This window comes from Neltuma alba, unplaced genomic scaffold, assembly GCF_004799145.2.
Source record: "Neltuma alba isolate B1F8T4 unplaced genomic scaffold, ASM479914v2 tig00011280_pilon, whole genome shotgun sequence".
NCBI lineage: Eukaryota > Viridiplantae > Streptophyta > Magnoliopsida > Fabales > Fabaceae > Neltuma > Neltuma alba.
In genome coordinates this window covers 13895-34405 of record NW_021635989.1, presented here as the reverse complement: position 1 = coordinate 34405, position 20511 = coordinate 13895, and the positions used below count along the sequence as shown (strand labels likewise).

General features: G+C 31.8%; 3 protein-coding genes across 4 annotated transcripts; 1 reads left to right on the top strand and 2 right to left on the bottom strand.

The window, feature by feature from the left end:
- The first annotated feature begins 10098 nt into the window (after window positions 1-10098).
- Window positions 10099-12579, top strand: LOC114711149 (nifU-like protein 3, chloroplastic). Of its 2 annotated transcripts, none has more exons than XM_028895500.1 (4): window positions 10099-10318; window positions 10401-10512; window positions 10855-11153; window positions 12187-12579. In XM_028895500.1, exons 1-4 carry the CDS (start codon window positions 10196-10198, stop codon window positions 12376-12378), a joined length of 726 nt encoding a protein of 241 aa, XP_028751333.1. In that variant the 5' UTR covers window positions 10099-10195; the 3' UTR covers window positions 12379-12579. The 2 variants fall into 2 exon arrangements, with proteins under 2 accessions (XP_028751333.1, XP_028751334.1); XM_028895501.1 differs by having other exon boundaries at window positions 10232-10318; window positions 10848-11153; window positions 12187-12529.
- A 697-nt stretch (window positions 12580-13276) lies between these two features.
- Window positions 13277-15404, bottom strand: LOC114711151 (uncharacterized). Its single transcript, XM_028895502.1, has 3 exons — window positions 15218-15404; window positions 14700-14870; window positions 13277-13686 (listed from the first exon to the last, which is right to left on the bottom strand). The coding sequence occupies exons 1-3, from the start codon at window positions 15346-15348 to the stop codon at window positions 13443-13445; spliced, it is 546 nt and encodes a 181-aa protein (XP_028751335.1). The 5' UTR covers window positions 15349-15404; the 3' UTR covers window positions 13277-13442.
- Window positions 15405-18316: 2912 nt separating this feature from the next.
- LOC114711153 (transcription factor bHLH146-like) lies at window positions 18317-18862 on the bottom strand. The gene has a single exon (XM_028895504.1). It carries the CDS (start codon window positions 18860-18862, stop codon window positions 18317-18319), a length of 546 nt encoding a protein of 181 aa, XP_028751337.1.
- Between the last annotated feature and the right edge of the window lie 1649 nt (window positions 18863-20511).

Genomic DNA, 20511 nt, shown 5'->3' with positions numbered 1-20511 from the left:
TTTAATGTAAGATTTTTCTCCAATTTTTCCTTCTACTTAATACTACCAATTTATATTTTAATATTATTAAGAAAAATTAAGAATGGCAATTTGTTTAAAAAAATAAATGTTAAGAGAGAATTGGGTTTTAATATAGGTTTTAAACAGTTATTAAATGATTATTTAAGAAGATTAAAAATGCCAAGGAAATAAAGGAAATCAAGAAGCGCAATTTAGCAATAGTTTTGATTTATTTTATATTGGTATGCATACATACATATATATTGAATTTTTGATAATTAAATTTGTCCATTTTAAAGAAAATATTTGTAATTCCATCTTCGTCTTTGAACTTTGAAGTTTGCGGAATCCCTACAAAGAAGGGCGCACACAAAGTCATGAAAATAGGTTTAAATTAATGGAAGAAAATAATTACACCCAAAAACCATATAACAACTTTATAAAAATCTAAAGTAAAATATTTCAAAACAGTAAATTATCTAAAAGAAGTGAAAAATTACACACACACACACATATTAAAATCCCTTGAGTTTCCTTCTATACATTGAGAGTGTAAACACGTTGACATCATGTAAATCTCACAAAAATATCAATAATAAAACGAGTGATGTCATGCCCAAAAAAAAGATCTAATGTTTATAAAAATATGAGCATCCAGTTTTGAAAGTTTTCCCCCAAAAAAAACAGAAGAATATTTATTGATTTGACAATATCATTTTTTTCTATTAATTATTGAGCTCATGAATTTATTATTTTCTCGGCCAAGTGAAGTGAATCAGAATCTTGTAAATATTTCCCATCCAATTATTGTTGATTGGTCCAATAGCCCATCGCATCCATACTGTTACAAAATAAACATATCTACGTATTTTCCTATTGGATACTATACGCGTCAAATGCATATGGTAGGCATATATTTATATGACTTCACCAAATGGGCGGCTTGTTTGAAAATACATATGTATACTTGTTGCACATATAATTTCTAAAATACATCATATTTATTGTATACATCGCAATAATAATGTGTGTTTTGAAACTTGTTAATATTAAAATAATATGAAAAAAATAGTTTTATGTTGAAAAATTTTACAAAAAAAAAAAAAACTCTTTCGAATTTTCAGACGTGGCCTACACATAAATACATACCTCATGGAACATTGTTTTGTGTGTACCTACATCCAAAAAAATGATTTCAAAATTAAAAAAATTGGGTTGAAAATATTGTTTGATTTATTTTTTTTTTACTGGAAAGACCTGAATTTGAGCGGGTATTTGACTGTATGCAAATAGTTTCTGTTTTGATTTTTTTGTTCATTTATTTGAAGATAAGTTATAATTAAACAAGAGTTGTGTTTGTTAAATATGAGCTGCACTATGTTCTTGTGGTTGATAAAATCTACTAACAGTTATTTTAACTAAATTTCTCTTTTAAATTAAAAATAAAAAGAAAATGGAAAAAAGAGAGAGAACATATATCATATATGCAAACATGCGCATAGGATCATAGTTGAGGTAACTAATTAATGAGAAAAGGATTAGAATAAGCATATTCCTCTAATTGTGGATTAAACATTGAATTAAGAAGGGAAAGAAAAGTCTGCACGGATCCAATTCAGCTCCCACATTCAATTATGCATCAGATTCGGAGTATGACTTACCTACCATTTTTATTTGAATAAAAAATAATAATAATAATAACATGAAAGATATATATATTAATTAGGTTTGAATTACTTAATTAGCATTAAATAAAGAAGCCAAAAGGAATCTCTGCGTTTGAGGACGCAAGCTTATCTTCCCTGGATCCAATGCCATCTCCCCTTCATTTTCAATAATATCCTTATCACTATCATCCCACTGCTTCATCATCTTCTTCAATTAAACTATTACTCATTATATTATTGCAAATTATTAAACTCCTTATACCTACATTTAGTTCCCAACTAAGTACGCATCATATGAAATATGTTCTAAGTTTTGTCATTGGAGACATATTATAAAGGGAAAATCACTAACAGGTCCCACAGAAGGCAATTTATTACTCTGAGGTCCCACGAAATGTCAAAATCACTGACAGGTCCCAAGGGACCTCAGATAATATTTTCGTTTTGTAAAATGACATTACTGCCCCTCATATTCCAGATTCACATTTGCTCTGTCATTACGATTTACTACCTCAGCAGCGACTATTAACAACCTAATGAGAGGGCGTTAACAACCCTAGCAGTATCCGTTAACAACTTACTTTATAGAATTATATAACCTCTACATAAGAGTAAATTATAACCAAATAATATAATACTACAACTTTAACACTAAAATGAGAAGCTTTTTGATATCATTAAGAATTTTAACTAGATCCAATAGGATTATAGTAATATTTTAATGCGAATATCCATTTACAATCTCAACAGCGATTATTAACAACCGAATGAGAGGGCATTAACAACCTAAGCAGTAGCCGTTAACAACTTACTTTATAGAATTATATAACCTCTGCATAAGAGTAAATTATAACCAAATAGTATAATACAACAATTTTAACACTAAAATGGGAAGCTTTTTGATATCATTAAGAATTTTAACTAAACCCAATAGGATTATAGCAACATTTTAATGCGAAGATTCATTTACAATCTCAATGGTGAGTATTAATAACCCAAAGAGAGCTGTTGACAATCTAGGCAGTATCTATTAACAATTGACTTTATAGGATAATATAACCTCTAACAACTATATAAGATTAACTTTAAGACTATTTAGTTATAATTAGAAGTTATATTATCCAATAAAGTTAGTTGTTAACAGACACTACTAAGGTTGTTAACAATTCTCCTTAGGTTATTAATACTTACTGTTGAGGTTGTAAATGGATTTTCGCATTAAAATGTTGCTATAATCCTATTGGGTTTGGTTAAAATTCTTAATAATATCAAAAAGCTTCCCATTTTAGTGTTAAAGTTGTTGTATTATATTATTTGGTTATAATTTACTCTTACGCGGAGGTTATATAATTCTATAAAGTAAGTTGTTAACGGATACTGCTTAGGTTGTTAATGCCTTCTCATTTGGTTGTTAATAGTCGCTATTGAGGTTGTAAATGGATCTTCGCATTAAAATATTACTATAATCCTATTGGATTTAGTTAAAATTCTTAATGATATCAAAAAGCTTCCCATTTTAGTGTTAAAATTGTTGTATTATACTATTTGGTTATAATTTACTCTTATGCAGAGGTGATATAATTCTATAAAGTAAGTTGTTAACGGCTACTGCTTAGGTTGTTAATGCCCTCTCATTCGGTTGTTAATAATCGCTGTTGAGATTGTAAATGGATATTCGCATTAAAATATTACTATAATCCTATTGGATCTAGTTAAAATTCTTAATGATATCAAAAAGCTTCCCATTTTAGTATTAAAGTTGTTGTATTATATTATTTGGTTATAATTTACTCTTATGTAGAGGTTATATAATTCTATAAAGTAAGTTGTTAACGGATACTGCTAGGGTTGTTAACGCCCTCTCATTAGGTTGTTAATAGTCGCTGCTGAGGTTGTAAATCGTAATGACAAAGCAAATGTGAATCTAGAATATGAGGGGCAGTAATGTCATTTTACAAAACGAAAATATTACTCTGAGGTCCCTTGGGACCTGTCAGTGATTTTGACATTTCGTGGGACCTCAGAGTAATAAATTGCCTTCTGTGGGACCTGTTAGTGATTTTTCCTATTATAAATGTGTAACAGGAAGAATTACCTAATAACGAGTGAGCTGTTATTATTTTTTACACTGAAAACTGTCATTACGGGTTGTTCTGTTATCATCAGAACTTTTTAATAATCATATTCCTTCATTGAGACTTTATAGCAATTCTCTCTAAATAATACGATATTTTATTGATTTTATATTTTATATTAATATTGTATGCAATGAGTGTTTATTTGATTTCTTTGTTCTTTATTTGAAGCACTGGAAAGGTTTGAACTCTAAGTATCACCAATGTTTCATATCATTGTTATCATCTCACATACTTTATTTAGGCTATAAACTGTACATAATTCCATTATTGTATTACGTATAAATAGCCTTACTGACTTTTAAAACTTTACAATGAATCCTCTAAATTCTTACATTCGTTTAAATAACTCCCCTATTACCGGTATGAGTTTCGTTCACAATCTGTACATAAATTAGAATTTTGAAGGATTATTTGCCTCTAACTCAAGGTTTAAGAAGGTTACATGTACATAAAATAAAGTTTAAGGAATGTATAATTGATAGTTGGAGTTATGTGCAAAAACTTAGAAGTTTAGGAAGGTTCATCACTAAATTTTAAAAATTAGGGAAATTATTTGCATATAGTTTAATGTTTAGAGAGAGTTTTGTGTAATTTAATCAAGATTTATAATTTACATTCGACAGATATTTTTCATGCTTCCAAGAGTTGCAATTGATTTTTAAAACATTGTAAGTTTATGAATACAAAATTAGGAGAATGAAAATTAAGGACCCTTTAAAATTAATAATATAATATAAAAATTTTCAAATTATAAATATAGAATTTAAGTTATAAATTTTGAAATCTTAATTGTAAATAAGCCCTTATTTTATATTGGTTTCCTTACAAGGTTCCTAATAGTTATTTTTTCTACAAATTTAAATAATTTTTATGACATCCAAATACCGAATTGAATTTTTTGTGAGGGAAAAACAAATTACAACCTAAGGAATGAGATTGATAATTTTACTTTTAAAAAAATTACGTGGTAGCTTATTTATATGATGAATAAAAAACTTTAAATTTTAAAACTTTTAACTGTGCATTGATATATAAATTTTGGATTTCTTTACATACATTTTCCCCGGATAAAGGTCTTTCAATTTCTTTCACTGTCTTGCATTGAAATTTTTTTTTCCTTCTGAATAATTGAGTGTAGACTCCTTCCTTACTCCTTTATCGGTCTGCATATATAATAAGCTAAGACTCGAGATTGGTTACTTCATAATTTAATTCAACTATTCCTAAATAATTCCACCAATAAGTTTTTAATTAGCCGAAAAAGAGATGATTACTCTCTTAACCATAACTTTTCCCTGCATGAAGAAAAATGAGTGCAGGTAATTAATTTATTAATATCTCTGGGGTATTGAGACTATTTACTCAATAATTTATATAATGATCATCTTTTGTTTACCCATAGATCCCAAAAACGAAAGCGATTTAATTTTAGGATTAAGATTAATCAAATGCAAGAAGAATAAATTAGTTTAGGATTGAATAATTGTGATTTAGAATTAATGACGAAACAGCAGACAAGAATCTGAAACTTTGATTGCGTGTTGTTCTTTTGTTGACGCACAAATTTTGGAGTAAAAGCTTTTTTAAATTTAGGAATGAAATTTATTGGAATCACCGATCATCTGCCCATTTGTTCGTCCAATAGATCTTAACCTGGTATAATGTAACTAAAATGAGTTTAGCATAGTTATATAATATAATTTAATGAAATCTGATATATAGTTGAAAAGTTGACAATCCAATAATTTGAGACTCAAATTTTAAGTAGCATATTGAGTTATTGACCCAATCATTATTATTATTTTTCTTATAATTCAGGATATCCTCAAATTACTTTAATTAGGCTTGAGATTAATCTCTGTCGTGTCTGAAACGTTAAAGTTAAAACCTTCCCAACAAGTACGCTTCTGAAAATTCAAATTTGTGTTGTCCTTTTTACAGAGGTAAGAGTGAGACCGTTTATTATCTCAATTAATAACTTGCTGGTAACTCATTATTATTTTATTTCACTTAATGTGAAATATTTAACTTGATGTCGAGGAAGCAGCATATGCACACGGCAAGTGAGTTATAATTTTAACCTGAATTTGGTACATCCCTCTATTTGATTCGAATATTAAATTCACATCTAACATATGAATATATATATATATATATATATCTCTCTCTCTCTCTGTTAGGATGTCATTAATTTGCTTTTTATGACCAAAATTGAATTTTATATAATACTCCTCCGGTCCTTATTATAAGACCCAATTTGACTTTTTATTTGGTCCTAATTATAAGACCCAATCCATTTTCTCTCTTATATTTATGCATTTTTTTCCAAGATAATCCTTCTAATAATGATAGTTTTAGCCAATATACTTAATTAGCAAGGATATTTTAGAAATAACAACACTTATTTATTATAAATAACCAACTTAACTTACTTCCTTAATCTCCTCAAATAAATCAATTGGGTCTTATAATTAGGACCGGAGGAGTATATGCTTTTGCCCAGTGAAACAAACATTTTCTGCCCAAAAGAAGGTGATACTCTTGCATAGTAGTTTTCTTTAGTTGATAAAAAGGAAAGCCTTTGCTTTTGGGTGGGGGATATTGGATAAGATTAAAGATAGGCTTGCTTTTAACTGGTCAAAAAGATAAAAATGTTATTGCTTGATTTTTGTTTATTGATGAGAAAAACGATGGTTTAAGTTTTTTAAATCGAAGAAAACATTATACATATTTTTTTAAAAAAAATTGTAAATTATTCTAATAATTGAAATTGAAATTTTGAACTCAAAACTTTGAGTACTAGTATATTTATTTTTCAAAAATTTAATTTTATAGATTGATTTAATAGACGGTCCTAAAGTTTTTATAATCATAATTCATATATTTTTTTGCGTGCTGAAAATCAAAATGTCAAGATGGTGGGCCTCTGGTTTCCAAGTGCATTATTTTGGATGCATGTCCTTCTTACTAAGGAAAGTAGCTACTAACTAGTTGTGACATGACATCTAATCTCAAAGAATATTTCTAATTTTAATTTAAATAAAAAATTAGCCTAACTTTCAATTTCAGCCCTTGAAAAATTCCAACTGGGCTCATAATTAATTTTTGGGGCACAAAGTGGAGTATAAGCTTAATAGTGCTTGGTAGATCTTTGTAATTAAGGGAATGTTAATGACTAGATTATTGGGTAGGAAAAAAACACATACATATGTAAACATATAATTGGAAAAAATGATGTCAGGTATATGAGAGTAAGTAATTATATAAGTTTTGCCCAAAAAATATTACTCCTCCGGTTTTAAATATAAGACCCTTATATACACTATATGAGAGTCTTATATTTAAGACCGGATGAATATTAAAAATGATTAGTCGTCAATTTTTTCACAAGTTAAATGACAATAGTGTTTTTTAAAAAAAATATTTCATTTAATTAACAATGTGTAATTATATACTATAATAAATTATAAAAATGTAAAACGTAAAAAAATTTAAAAAAAATTGTAAAGGTGTATAAAATAGAGAAAATGAAAATAAAGAGCTTGTCAGACTTAATGAAATTGACACAAATATCCTTTATTAAAGTGAAAACGATTTTAAAAAAAAAGAATTAATAAATCTCATGTATATTTAAGCGGGCATACTTTTTATATCATTATTTTTCCATTTTAAATATATTGTTTTTTCCGTCTGAGAATTTAAAGTATAGGGAGTTACGTAAAAATGAGTGTAAAGTACATGACCGATTAATTAATTTTCCCTGCTATAATTTTATGGCCCAAGACACAAATGAAATTTGAAGGCACCTGAACTTAAAAATCACACAGGCCCATTTCTAAAACCTCAATTAGCCCAATAAAACTTCTTTTCCTGAAGAATTAAAAGCAAACCATCCAATTGTCACAAGTCAAGGCCCAACCGTGGTCCCAAAACCTGGCCCAGCCTTTTTTTATTTAAAATTCAACTGGGTTTTGGGCCAAAACTTTGGGTTTTACTCTTTACAGTAAACGCATGGATCTAGGGGCATCTGGATGAACACCCAAGGGTCTACTGTTGGCTTGTTTTGCCCAGCTAGTATGATCTACGAGGAGTAAAATCAAACACCTTGCACTTGCCACTTGGTTTTGGTTTGAGTTGAGCTTAAATCCCTATTTAAAAATTTTATACAAAAAATTGATTTTATTGTGTTGTAACTTGCAAGGGATTGAAATTCCATGAAGATTATTTCGGATTTCCCCCTATTTACAGAAGAGAGTAAATGTGAGTAAAACATTAATAGAAGAGAAAATGACAAAAAACAAAAAAGCAGAAAATTATTAAACACCAATTAAGAAATGTTAACAAAAATTTATTGTCGTTTACAAATTCAGTATTGTCAATATCAAATAAAGTATTATTATTAAACCTAATTTAGGATTTAGTAATTTTTAACTTTTTTTTTGGTTATTTGTCCTTAATAGAAAATGAAAAATATATAATGCCATGTTGTGTCTAAACATGCAATGCAACAATCTACAAAGTAATTTACATAAAAAAAAAAAAAAGCATGTTCCCACGCAATACGGAGTTTAAGGAATAAACTTCACTATTTATAACTTGTAATGTGTGTGTATCTCTCTCTGACTCACATATTGAGATTGGTATATTAATGATTAAGTGCCTGTTTGGTTGGGCTTTTCAGGGATGAAAAGTAGCTTAAATTGGGCAAAAGCTTGATTAGAAATTTGGATGCTATTTTGATGGGTGATTGGACAATCTGGCTTTTGCATGAAAAATTACAACAAGTTATAAACTAAAATTAACAGTTTATGACTTATAACTTTTGAAACATGGAGAGAAAAAAGTTAAGAAATTTATTACCTTCTTTAATTCTTATTATAAACCTCAAATGACTAATTTGTAGATAACAAAAAATCAGTTAAAATCAGTTGAAAGTAATAAATAAGTTAGAAATATGCTTTTGTTTTTAAATATGCTCTTAGAAATATATTTTTATTTTCATGTTTCACTTTATATTTAAATTTTTTTTATGATTTCTCTAAAATTTTAAAATTTAATTCACCCATTAAATTTGACTTCCTCATATTAAATTATTTTAATTTCATTGTATTATGTGAAATTATTTTTTTTAATCATGTTTCATTATTTATTAAAACTCATACCCATTTTGGTTATTTTACAACCAAACTTACTTTTATTCAACTATAATCCAAACAACTCTTTATTAATCTCACTTTTGCAAACTAATTTTCAGAACTCTAATATAAACACAATTTAACTTATCCAATTTAGTTTTTATTTAACTTAATTTCTATAAGCCAAATTGACAATAAACGACTTTTTCAATCACTGATCTAAACATACCCTAAGTATAAAAAACGAGAAAATAACTAACAAACAAACAAATGAAAATGATCTATATTAAATTTGTTTATGCATAAATTATTTCAATTTATTAAAATGAATTACTAATATTAATATTAGTCTATCAATCAATATGTAATTTAAAATTTATCACGAATCACACTATTTATAAGCTCAACTAGAGATTTCTTCCCCGTGCGATGCACGAATTAAAATATTTGATTAAATTTTAAATGATAATAAATTGTATTATCTAAGACAGTTTAAAATTATATTCACTTTTTATAGAAGTGTAATTTTTTTATTTATTCAAATGATATTCAAAATTAAGAAGACTATATAAAAATTTAAAATTATTTATTTATTTCTTTATTTAAGCTTCCAATTGACGTAGTATTTAATTATGATGTTTTTTATTTAATTTAATATATTCAAATCCTAATTAAGATATCATTTAAACTCAAAATTAATTATTAATTCCTTCATTTGACCCTTAAATTGAAATCCCATTTAATAACGATACTCCTCATTTAATTCAATATACATAAATCCCCATCAAAATATTATTCAAATCTTATCAATTAAATATATTTTGATGTCTTAATATTATACCCTATCCATTTTTAAAACAAACTGGGTATTACAAGTTTTCAAGAATATAATATGATTCTTAAAAAATCACTTGCTATAAATATATCTCGAATATAATTTCAAGTTTTCAACTACGCAAATTTAACTTGGGTCTGAGTCTGACACAACGTGTCTCTCCCTCCTTCCCCATCCTTCATCTTTCACTTCTGTCCACAAACTTGGCTCCCTCATTTTCTTTCACCTCTTTATACATAAATAATTATTAAAATCATCACAAAATTTGAGCCAATCAGTGAACGCTTTCTATCAGCATCTTCACCATTCAGCGCTGCAACGCGAATATCAGAATTCAGAATTTAACTTCACCCAGAAACCAAAAATGATGAAGTTTTAAACTTTGATTTTGCATTCCACTACTCTTATGGTAGATTTCAAATGTTGGGTGGTATACTTTCTTCTCAATCTCAAGGCCTCAATGCAGCAACTTCAGCTTCTGCACTCAACTCCTCGCTCATAGCTTCTGATAGATTATCCTCCGCCCCTATATCTCTCTTGAAGGTGCTCTTGATTTTGCTCCTCTTTGCCCTTGTTCATACTATTTATTCTACAGAATTACTCAATTATGTTCGTTTTTTTCTAGGAACCCATTTCAAATGCCAGAGGATTATCCGCTAAACAAAGTTCTTTTAGCGGAGGTCGCCAAATCAACTTCGCGCGGTCTTTTAGGCGTACTCGACGACGAAACAGAACAGGTATCGAATGCACTGTATGACCTTATGAATTTGAGTAACATTGAATTGATTATGGGCAAGAAATTGTAGAGCATTTTGACTATGGAATTTTGAACAGAATGTGTATAGAATATAGCATTGCCTTAGAAATATGATTTTACGCTGCAATATGAAAAATAACACATCTTTGTCTTGAAAAACTTTGTCATATGTTATTCTGGTGTTTATGAACACATGATTAAAATGAAAGGATAAGGTGTCTGAGCAACTTATAATAATACTTGTTAGTTTCATTTATCAAATTAGCCCGCAAATGATGTGGAGAAAATAACTGGCTATAGCAATAACATTTGGAGGCTGCAGGAGTTGTGGTCTCACCAACCTGTGTGCTACCACTTACGGAAGAGAATGTAGAGAAGGTTTTGGATGAGGTAAGGCCTAGCTTGATGGCTGATGGAGGAAATGTGGCTCTACATGAGATAGATGGCCTTGTTGTTATACTCAAGCTACAAGGAGCATGCGGGTCATGTCCTAGCTCAACCATGACCTTAAAGATGGGAATTGAAACACGCCTCAAAGATAAGATTCCTGAAATCCTGGAGGTGGAGCAGATAGTTGACACTGAGACTGGACTTGAATTAACTGAGGATAATGTTGAAAGTGTACGAACTTTATTTATGCATTAATTTCCAGCATTTATATCATTTGATCAATATTATGCATCCTCATGGCCTCTTAGTCTAAGAAGTAAAAGGAAGTCATCTGCTAGAAACTTGCACTGCAGCACCCACCCGCACCCTCAAGGTCTAAGACTGAAAAAGGCTGTTGTTTTTGCTTCACAAGCTTGAGTATATCCCATCCAATTTCCTGTAGGTTTTCATATCGACAATCGAACCCTCTTTTTCTTCCCAGGGGTTGTGAGTGTAGGTTTTATTAATGAAAGGTTCCAGAATAAATTGAAAGTTTGAAACTCATAGGCATCATCTTGAAAATGACAATGAGTGATTAGTACATTCTGCAAAACCATAAAGATTACTCTCCACCAATGTCCTTGTGGCTGAATACTACCTCTGGTCTTTAATATAAAAGCTTGTGTGATTTTTATTTTGGCTTTAAATATAATAGCCCAATACATTTTCTATCCTATATTTATCTATTTTTTCACAAGTTAGTTATTGTAATAATAATAGTTCTAATCGATACACTTGATTAGTAAGGATATTTTAGGAAAAACAATATCTATTTATTACAAATAACTAACATAACTAATTTTCTTAATATACTCAAATTAGTCAACTGGGACTGGAGGTAGTAACATGTAAGCCCTCATGCTTTTAAGTGAGAGATTGTGGGTTCCATTCTGCTTGTAATCTCATGTCATTAATACCTACTCTTTTAATTCAGTTTAAAAGAAAAAAGGTTAAAAAGCACTCTTCTCAGTTGGGCCAGAAAGTTGGAAGTCTCTCCTTATTTCTTGAACAATTCTGATAGTGAGCTAAATAACAAGACGGAATACAAATATTACATGTGCCTTCCGCCCCAACTATTTTATGTTGCCTTAATTTTGCAGAAATCGTCTCTGCATAAAACACAGATATGTCTTAGAGCTTTGGGATTCTGTGTTAAGCTAATCATGTTCTGCTTAGAGCTTCCTTTTGCTTTGTGAATGCATTCTGAAGCTTATAATGTTTTCAGGTTCTTGCTGAGATTAGACCATACCTTAGTGGCACTGGGGGAGGAACACTGGAACTTGTTCAGGTTAATGACTATGTCGTCAAAGTTCGGCTCACTGGACCTGCTGCAAAAGTTATGACTGTTCGTGTGGCCCTAACTCAAAAGTTGAGGGACAAGATACCTTCCATTGCAGCTGTGCAGCTAATAGAGTGATGGATTCCATACCCGTTTTAAACCAAACAGATGAACATGTGCATTTGTCTTCGTCATACAGGATTCAACATTGCCTCACTTTTAGTTTTACCCTCACCATTTCAACCCATTGGGGTACAACTGATTATATGTATTTCTCCTCTCACTCTCACTTTATCGTTGTATTCTTCAGAATTACCGAATTTTCATGTTTCATGTCTATAAATTCTATAGACATTTATAGTAAAATATCCTTGAGAAAAATATTTGGTCACATCTTATACTTTCATTAAAATATTTGACGGCTAATACTTAATTAAACTTTAGTCTCTCTTCTCTTTATGGCACACATTTATTTATTCATCGACCCTCCCCCTGATTTGCCGATATCCACATCACAATGCATTGAAAAATTCCCAGGTACAACTAACTTTTGTTCTTCCAAAATGAGGAATTGGGGAGGGAAAGGAATGTTCAATTAGACAAAATTACAACTGTACCCTCATGGTTTCACATAGCAGTAAGCCTGTAAGCCTGCAACCAAGAGCAAGAGCCCGCATGAAAATCAGTCTCCACTCAAACCCTAATAAGTTGCGCAACTTCGCCTCCTGGCCCTGATGCTTCATCCGTATTCACAGTTCTACAACAACTTCCGAGATTTTTTTTCCCCACAATCATATCTTTTCTTTCCTTTCATGTGCGTGGGTTGAGAGCCTCAAAATCTGTCGTTGGTAAAGGTGCATCTAGAAAGTTCTACATTCTTATGATGCCTTGCTTTGTTTCTTGTGAAAATGGATCCTCCATAGTTATGCCACCAAAGCGAGTGTCGTATTTATGGCAGATGATTTTTATGCAAGTTCTCTGAACAGATTGGTGTTGCTTGTTCAGATTTGTCACGCGAGGCATACCAAATAAGCTGTTCTTTTCTTTTTTTTTTAAAAAAAAAAGAATCCTTTCCTTACTCTGATATGAAGTTTTTGGGATATCGACCATGGTTACTATTCTAGTTTACATACATGTATCATTCTCTGAAAATATTTAAGGAAAAAAAAAAATACTGTTCTCTTTTTTCCCTTCTTCTGGTGCTAGTAGTCATCCTCTTCATCTCTTGACCTAAAGAATCTCCTCACAACCGCAGCAGCAGCACCAAGAACCAAAAACAGCACTATAGCATCAAACCCACCTCCAATGCCAACTGCTACACTTGGGCCTGGTGCGAAGAACGAAAATGGAGACCAGCCCCACCCACCATAGAACGGCACGCCATAACCGTAGCCATAGCCACCGACCAAAGGAGGCGCCACAGGGGGATTCACATAGATGTTGGTCCTGCCAATGCAAGTTTTCTTTTTCAGAAACAAGATTATCCAGAAATAGGTCTGTAAACAGAATGCCTGATCTCATGCCCACATATGTAACTTAATAGGGAATTACTAGGAAGAAACAAGTATCATTCAGACATAATACATATAAGGCTATTGTTTTTTCCTCTTCTTCTAATATGGTCTTCAAATAATACTCCAAGGAGTAAATAAAATGAACTATAAGCCAAAATGGGATTAAATCATATATGGAAGAGTTTGGACCCAACTACGTAAGAAGGCCACATAAATTCATGCAATATCTGATGTGGAAAACAACATTTTCATGACTAAATAAGAATCTACGTGACCATATATGATCAAACTAGCATATTTCTCAGAAATTACTGGAATATAGAAAGACGGATCAATGAACTTTACTGTCCTGCATTAATAAGATTTATGTGTGTCGCGTTTGTGAATTCAATTACATTCTAATACCCAAAAGAGTTCACTATATTCCTACTTGGTTCCCAAACTCCAATTGCTTTAAAGCTAGAGAGATGTGAAGACGAAAACACGTAACACATCAGTTACTTTTGTACACAAACATTTCACACACCAGCTACTATTACGCTCAATCTACCCACGGCCATGAATCATGAACACACTGAACTGTGTATGATATATGTCAGAACATATTACGACACACATTGTGATATCATACATGGCACTTCAATTCTTACGATGTAGTGTCCCAAACTAGCATGACGGTACCCATACCTTTGTAGATTTAATTAATTAAAAATTATAGCTTCAGTTCATTTGTGGACATGGTAGCATTACTCCCAGAAGCTAACCAATAAAATGTCAATGAACCGGGACAGTTAACAACTTCAGTCACGATACGAACAAAATGATCAAGTGAAGGCAAAGGTAAAAGGATGGGAGGCAAGCAGTCCAAGCATCAGAGAAGATCATTAACAGACAGATTTTACATTGGCGAAGCTATTCATCGAAACTTGTAAAGAATTTTTTTACCTGGAGTTGTTGTTGATTCTGGGTGAGGAACGAGGAGCCGAAGATCTGAAGGCCTTGCCACCAACTCTACCCCCACTCTTGGCAGCTGATGCATCATGAACTGACCCCAGTGTCAACACTCCAGCAGCCACTGCGACTAGTGCTAACTTGGCCAACTTATTCTCTTTCTTCCTAACCACATCAACCCCGTTAATTACTCAACATGTCAAAGCACACCAGCACTACTGTTATCTCTATATCGCCAATTTGCCACGTAATTTAACTTAAAATAATGATTTGATGAAATCTCAAGTGAAAAATGCTCATTTGTAGCTTCACTTACGACAAACGTTTCCCCAATAGGAAACATTGGCATGCTGAATAATCACAATCACGAGAAACAGCATTGAGTGTAAGATAGTTTAAACAACATAAAGAGCATTCGAAAATTTAGCAGCGTCATATTCTGGGGGAAAAAAAAAAAGCCCTTGAATCTAGAAGACGGTGAACCAATTGAATTGAAGGAATTCGATAGACACCTGGGGGAATCTTGTCCATCACGTTGAGAATAACTGCAAGAGATGAATTTATGGGAAGTAGGAGGTGGGGCGTAGGGTTTGTGGGGAAGGGGAATGAGGGCGTTGGTGAGGAAGCTTTGGCGAGACCACATATCAACGAGTTGCAGAGTCTCCGGTTTGCTCTGTTTCTTCGGTGAACGAGTTCAAAATGAGTGCGCCTTCCTGGGATTAAAGCTGAACTGCCAATCCATTTTCTGATCCTCAAGTCGCCACGTGGCGCCATAGAATTAGACGAATCGATATTTCGTGTTCCGTCCAAACACACACACACGCACGCACGCACACAAACAAGGCAGAGATTTTTTTTTGCCCTTGACTCAGTTGAAGTGCTAGAGATCTCACAGATAAACAAGGTTTTATTATTTGATTAACTAAATTGAAGAAATTAGACATTTTTTGGCACGTGGTTAGAAAGACTAATGAATGTCTGAATTAATTAATTTGCTCTTAATGCTCATATCATTGGAAACCATTCAGCTGCGCTTAACAAACCTCCCTTGTTATATATTTATCTGATTCTATTTATAAGTCGCTTTTAAAATGTTTCACGTAGGTCAAGAAAATCTTAAATTTTATTAAATCTCATTTAAAATTCAATAACTTTCTGACTTTATCTTTATTGAACATACATTATATATTATCTAAACAAAATCAACACAAAAATAAATGAAGGGTGAAATTGTATATCCATATAAAAAATTTCTCTCAATACCCTATAAATAGAACCAGATGAATATGTGTACTACTTTCAATTTTTAATATGAGACTCAGTTAATTAATTTAAAAAATTAAAAACCTAAATAAATTATTTAAGTAAAATATATGTTATGTGATTTCTTTATGATAGTTTTATGTATCATTATGTTGTGTATATTAATTTATCAGCCAGACAAATTAATTTAAAAAAATGATAATTATAAATACTTTAAAAAAATTTATTTAATTTATTTAATCTTTTTAAATTAGTTAACTAAGTCTTATATTAATGACTGAAGGTGGTGTAATCTCCACGATCCAATATTTGTATTGATATAATCTCTGTTTTCTACTCTTCTAATCTTAAATATAAGACTCAAGACTCAGTGTTAACAAAGGTAAATATATGTTCTTACAACTGTTTTTTCCTTCCTTGTAACGTTCTTGTCTTCTTGCAGTCTCTTTGCTTCTACTAATTTTGAAAACACTTTCCTTTTAACTTAGGGTGTGTTTGGATGAAACCAAACCGTGGTTTGGAAAAGTGATTCTGGAGAATAGATTCTGGAAAAAATAGATTCTGTGAAGAATAGATTTTGTAAAAAAGTGATTCTGAGAAGTGAGAGTGTTTGGATAGTTGTTATCAGAAGCACTTTTTATATATACAAATTACTAAAAAAAAGACATAAGTTAATATGATAATTACAGAAAAAATAGATTTTATGATATATTTTAATTTGAAGAAATAAAATTGTTAATAATATGTTTTTACCAACATAATTAATAATACATAAGATAATATAATTAATAAATAATTAATGTCTATATATATTTATAAAATATAAGATTAAATATATTTATAAAAAAATATGTTTATAAAAAAAATAACAAGATACATATCATATAGGCCCTCACACTCTCCCTTTTTTCTCCAAAAGCAAAAAAATTTTGCTTTTTCCAAAACCATGGTTTTGGAGTCAAAACCATGGTTTTGACCCAAAACCATGGTTTTGGTTTTTGGAGAGGCTGTTTGGGTAGCATTTTCCCCAAACCATGGTTTGGAGTGCTATCCAAACAGAGCCTTAGCAGCAGCAGCAGCAGCTAGATGTGAGTTTAATTTGGTGCATCATGAACTTCATAAATTATAAATAGTATGATTTGGCATTTAGAAGGATAAAGCAGCCCTATCACCTAGTGCTAAGTAATATTGTCCTACTAAAAAGTTAAACTGTTCGATGCATATGAAAAATAAGATTAATTTATTGGGTGCATTTTTACCCTATATTAAAATTTGAAAAATAAAAATTATGGTTGGTTTTTTATTTTTCAATGATAAAATCAGATATTTATGTACAAAATTAACAAAAACAAAACTTTGTGGGCTAGCAAGGCAAAGTTGTTTCTTTAGCACAGACCCAACCTCTCCGTGTATGTCTCATGTGGCCCAATTCGTCTTGTATGATACTTTTGTATTTCCTTTTCTACACCACAGCCAAAATTACCCCACAGTAAATTACTGAATTATAGAAATATGAGTTGTTAGTTAAATTATTGACATATATTACCCTTTATAAGTTAATTAAAGTAAATTTTTTTTTGCTAAGCACAGATATTATCCTGTTGGAGACAATTCTATTTGAAGTATTGCTAGACACTAAATATGGGCACATCATTAAGTGAAAATTCGAACCTTAGTTTGTCATGCTATGAGGGACTAGCCACTTCTGCTAAACCCAACTCTTGTTAGTAAATAAATATATTTTCTTTTGGAACCCTATCAACAATTGATGAGAATATATTCTCACATAAACTTTGATGATTGTTTTGACATTATCTTAGCTTGTAATATATGAGTATCATCTAAAAACTTAAAATAAGAGCCTTAATTATGTACCCCAAATGCTAGACACATGCAAGGTGATATCACCTCTAAATTAACAACAACAACTAAAAACACATGTTAACAATAACAATAAAAAAAAAACTATACAATGTAAATGTACATATCATCCGAAAATCCCACCCTGTGGAAAGTTTTAAAATGGGTTCCTTTCACATCATGTTATGTTCTCGCGTGTATATATAATTACGCACATACATCTATTGCTCATTAAAAATTTAAATGAAGAACAAAAACCTGTTCATATCAATGGATCTCTGCGACAAATTTAAAGGAAGATCCTTCGTTACACTTAGCTTTGATTCAGTGAAAAAAACTAGAGTCATAGTTTAGAGGGGGAAATTCAACAAAGCTATATAAATTTTTGGCGTTGTGAACAAAATATAACGTAATATAATTAACCTGATAAAGTAAAAAATATGGTTCTGTGAAATAATAACTACTATAGCAGAAGCAGAAAGAAGAAATTAAAATGAATGAGACTGGGCCAGACACTGCAGAATATTGACCTGCATTTGCAGACACCTGACATAACTCTTCAACTCTGCAAGCATTTCTTGGTCATTGCATATCTCTTCTCCTCCTGGGACCAATCTTCTTAGCCTCCTCATCGCCTCCTTCTCCTCACCGCCGCCGCCATCTTCTCCGTCGTGGTCTGCAGCCGCTGCCATCCTCAGATTCTGATCACACTCGTTCACCATGGCGGCTTTCTTGGTTGTGGTTGATGCTGATGAGGAAGAAGAAGACAGTGCTCCATTATTGAGGACGACGTTTTGTTGCTGGAGACTGAGTTTTAGGGCGTGGCTCCATGCAGAACCCTGAGCTGACAAAACCAGAGCCATGTCCACTTCGTACTTCACAGCCTTCTTGACTGAATCACTCTCAGTGCTTTCCTTCATCTTCGTCAAGGCTGGAACTAGATAGCTCACGTACTTCCTCGCAAACGCTGCTTCGGCTATTCTGTTTGGTTCCACAGAGTAAACCCGTCTGCGTTTAACTGCCAAACCCTCCATTAAACACAAGAAGAAGAAGAAGAAGGAGAAGGAGGAGGAGGGGGAATTAAAAATGGGGTTGAAGGAATAATATGTGGGAGATATAAGGTGTGAGCGACGAGAGGATGGAGATATGGGTGCAAACCAAAGCTTTGAGTGCAGACTGCCGGTTGAATCACACAAGACACAGTGGCGGATAGAGTATTATATATACATATATATACACTCATGAAGCCTGCTTATTTATAATGGCTCATTAGTTAAGTCTATTTTTGGATGAAAGAGAATAAACAAAAGTAATAAATATTTCTATGAACCTAATTAAATGAAAACAGTATGTACCTCAAAAAGCAAAATGCGTGCGTTTAGTTGAAGATTGTCCTAATATGGCTTGAATTATTCAAATTAATTAGCTGTTAATCACTTTAGGAAAGACAATTAAGAACCAAATTAAGAAAGCATTCATTATTGTCACTGCTAATCCAACAAGGTACAAGTACAATTTGAATATTCATGGAGAGTATGCTGATACAGGAATAGTCTCGCAAAAAGAATTATCTTTGCAACACGTATGAATATACCTGGAGGCCAACCGAGGCAGCAAATTATTAGAGAGAGGGGGGGGGGGATAAGGAGTTAGCTAGGAAGCTAGCTAGATTATTGAATAATGAACATGTTTGCAGACACACGCACGGACAACACGCACAAAAATTAAAGAAGGTGACGAGGCTAGCTAGCTAGGAAGGTATAGAAGTGAATCCATGGGGTACGTAATGAGCAGGAGGAGGAAGAAGATGATGAGGGGAAAATGAAAGGCTATTGGAAGGGAGGGGGTGGCGTAAGAGAGGGCACATGGGCTCGCATGTGGGTTGCCCCTCTTGCATGTGCCACTACCCTCCAAGAAACGCACACCCTTAGCCCCACCATTAATACCTTTCACATGTTCTCCTTTCATCTCTGCATGTGTCTCTCTGTGTCCCTGTTTCTGTTTGTGTCACCTCTTAATTTGTTCTTCTTCCTCTTTTTATTATGGGAAAATGGCAATTAAGTCCTACTCAAGGGAATTAAATACGAAAAAGTCCCTTGAAATCATGAAATTATTTTAAAGTCCTAAAAATATTTTTGCATTAAATTTTATTTGTTTACTTACCAAATTACCCTTCTTTTTTTTTTTTAAGTTTGCATTGACAACTGAAAGAGCAGTGGTTGACAATTCAGGATGCAAGGATTGACAACTATCGCGGCTGATTTGACAACTTATGGTGTGATATGCTGAGAAAATGTGTTGTCAAACCAGCCGCGATAGTTGTCAATCCTTGCACCCTAAGTTGTCAACCACTGCTCTTTCAGTTGTCAATGCAAACTTAAAAAAAAAAAAGAAGAAGGGTAATTTGGTAATTAAACAAATAAAATTTATTGCAAAAAGATCTCTTAAGACTTCAGAATAATTTCATGATTTCAAGAAACCTTTTTACATTTAATTCCCTTGAGTGGGACCTAATTGCAATTCTCCCTTTTATTATCTGTGGCACTGCTCTTTTGCTTTTCACCTAATTCATTTCAAATCAACCAGCTCATCATCCTCTTCCTGTATATATACTCCTCTGGTTCCCTTTGCAGGATAGCAATAGTAATTCTCTTCTCACTAATACAAGTCATCTCATTAAACC

Excerpts from the sequence above, each read along its gene's own strand:
- LOC114711149 (XM_028895500.1), top strand. The coding sequence starts at position 10,196 with ATGTTGGGTGGTATACTTTCTTCTCAATCTCAAGGCCTCAATGCAGCA. Across the intron at positions 10,513-10,854 it reads TCGACGACGAAACAGAACAG|GAGTTGTGGTCTCACCAACC; the intron begins GTATCGAATGCA and ends TGGAGGCTGCAG. Across the intron at positions 11,154-12,186 it reads CTGAGGATAATGTTGAAAGT|GTTCTTGCTGAGATTAGACC; the intron begins GTACGAACTTTA and ends TAATGTTTTCAG.
- LOC114711151 (XM_028895502.1), bottom strand. The coding sequence starts at position 15,348 with ATGTGGTCTCGCCAAAGCTTCCTCACCAACGCCCTCATTCCCCTTCCC. Across the intron at positions 14,871-15,217 it reads GATGGACAAGATTCCCCCAG|GAAGAAAGAGAATAAGTTGG; the intron begins GTGTCTATCGAA and ends TGATGTGGTTAG. Across the intron at positions 13,687-14,699 it reads AGAATCAACAACAACTCCAG|GACCAACATCTATGTGAATC; the intron begins GTAAAAAAATTC and ends TTGCATTGGCAG.
- LOC114711153 (XM_028895504.1), bottom strand. The coding sequence starts at position 18,862 with ATGGAGGGTTTGGCAGTTAAACGCAGACGGGTTTACTCTGTGGAACCA.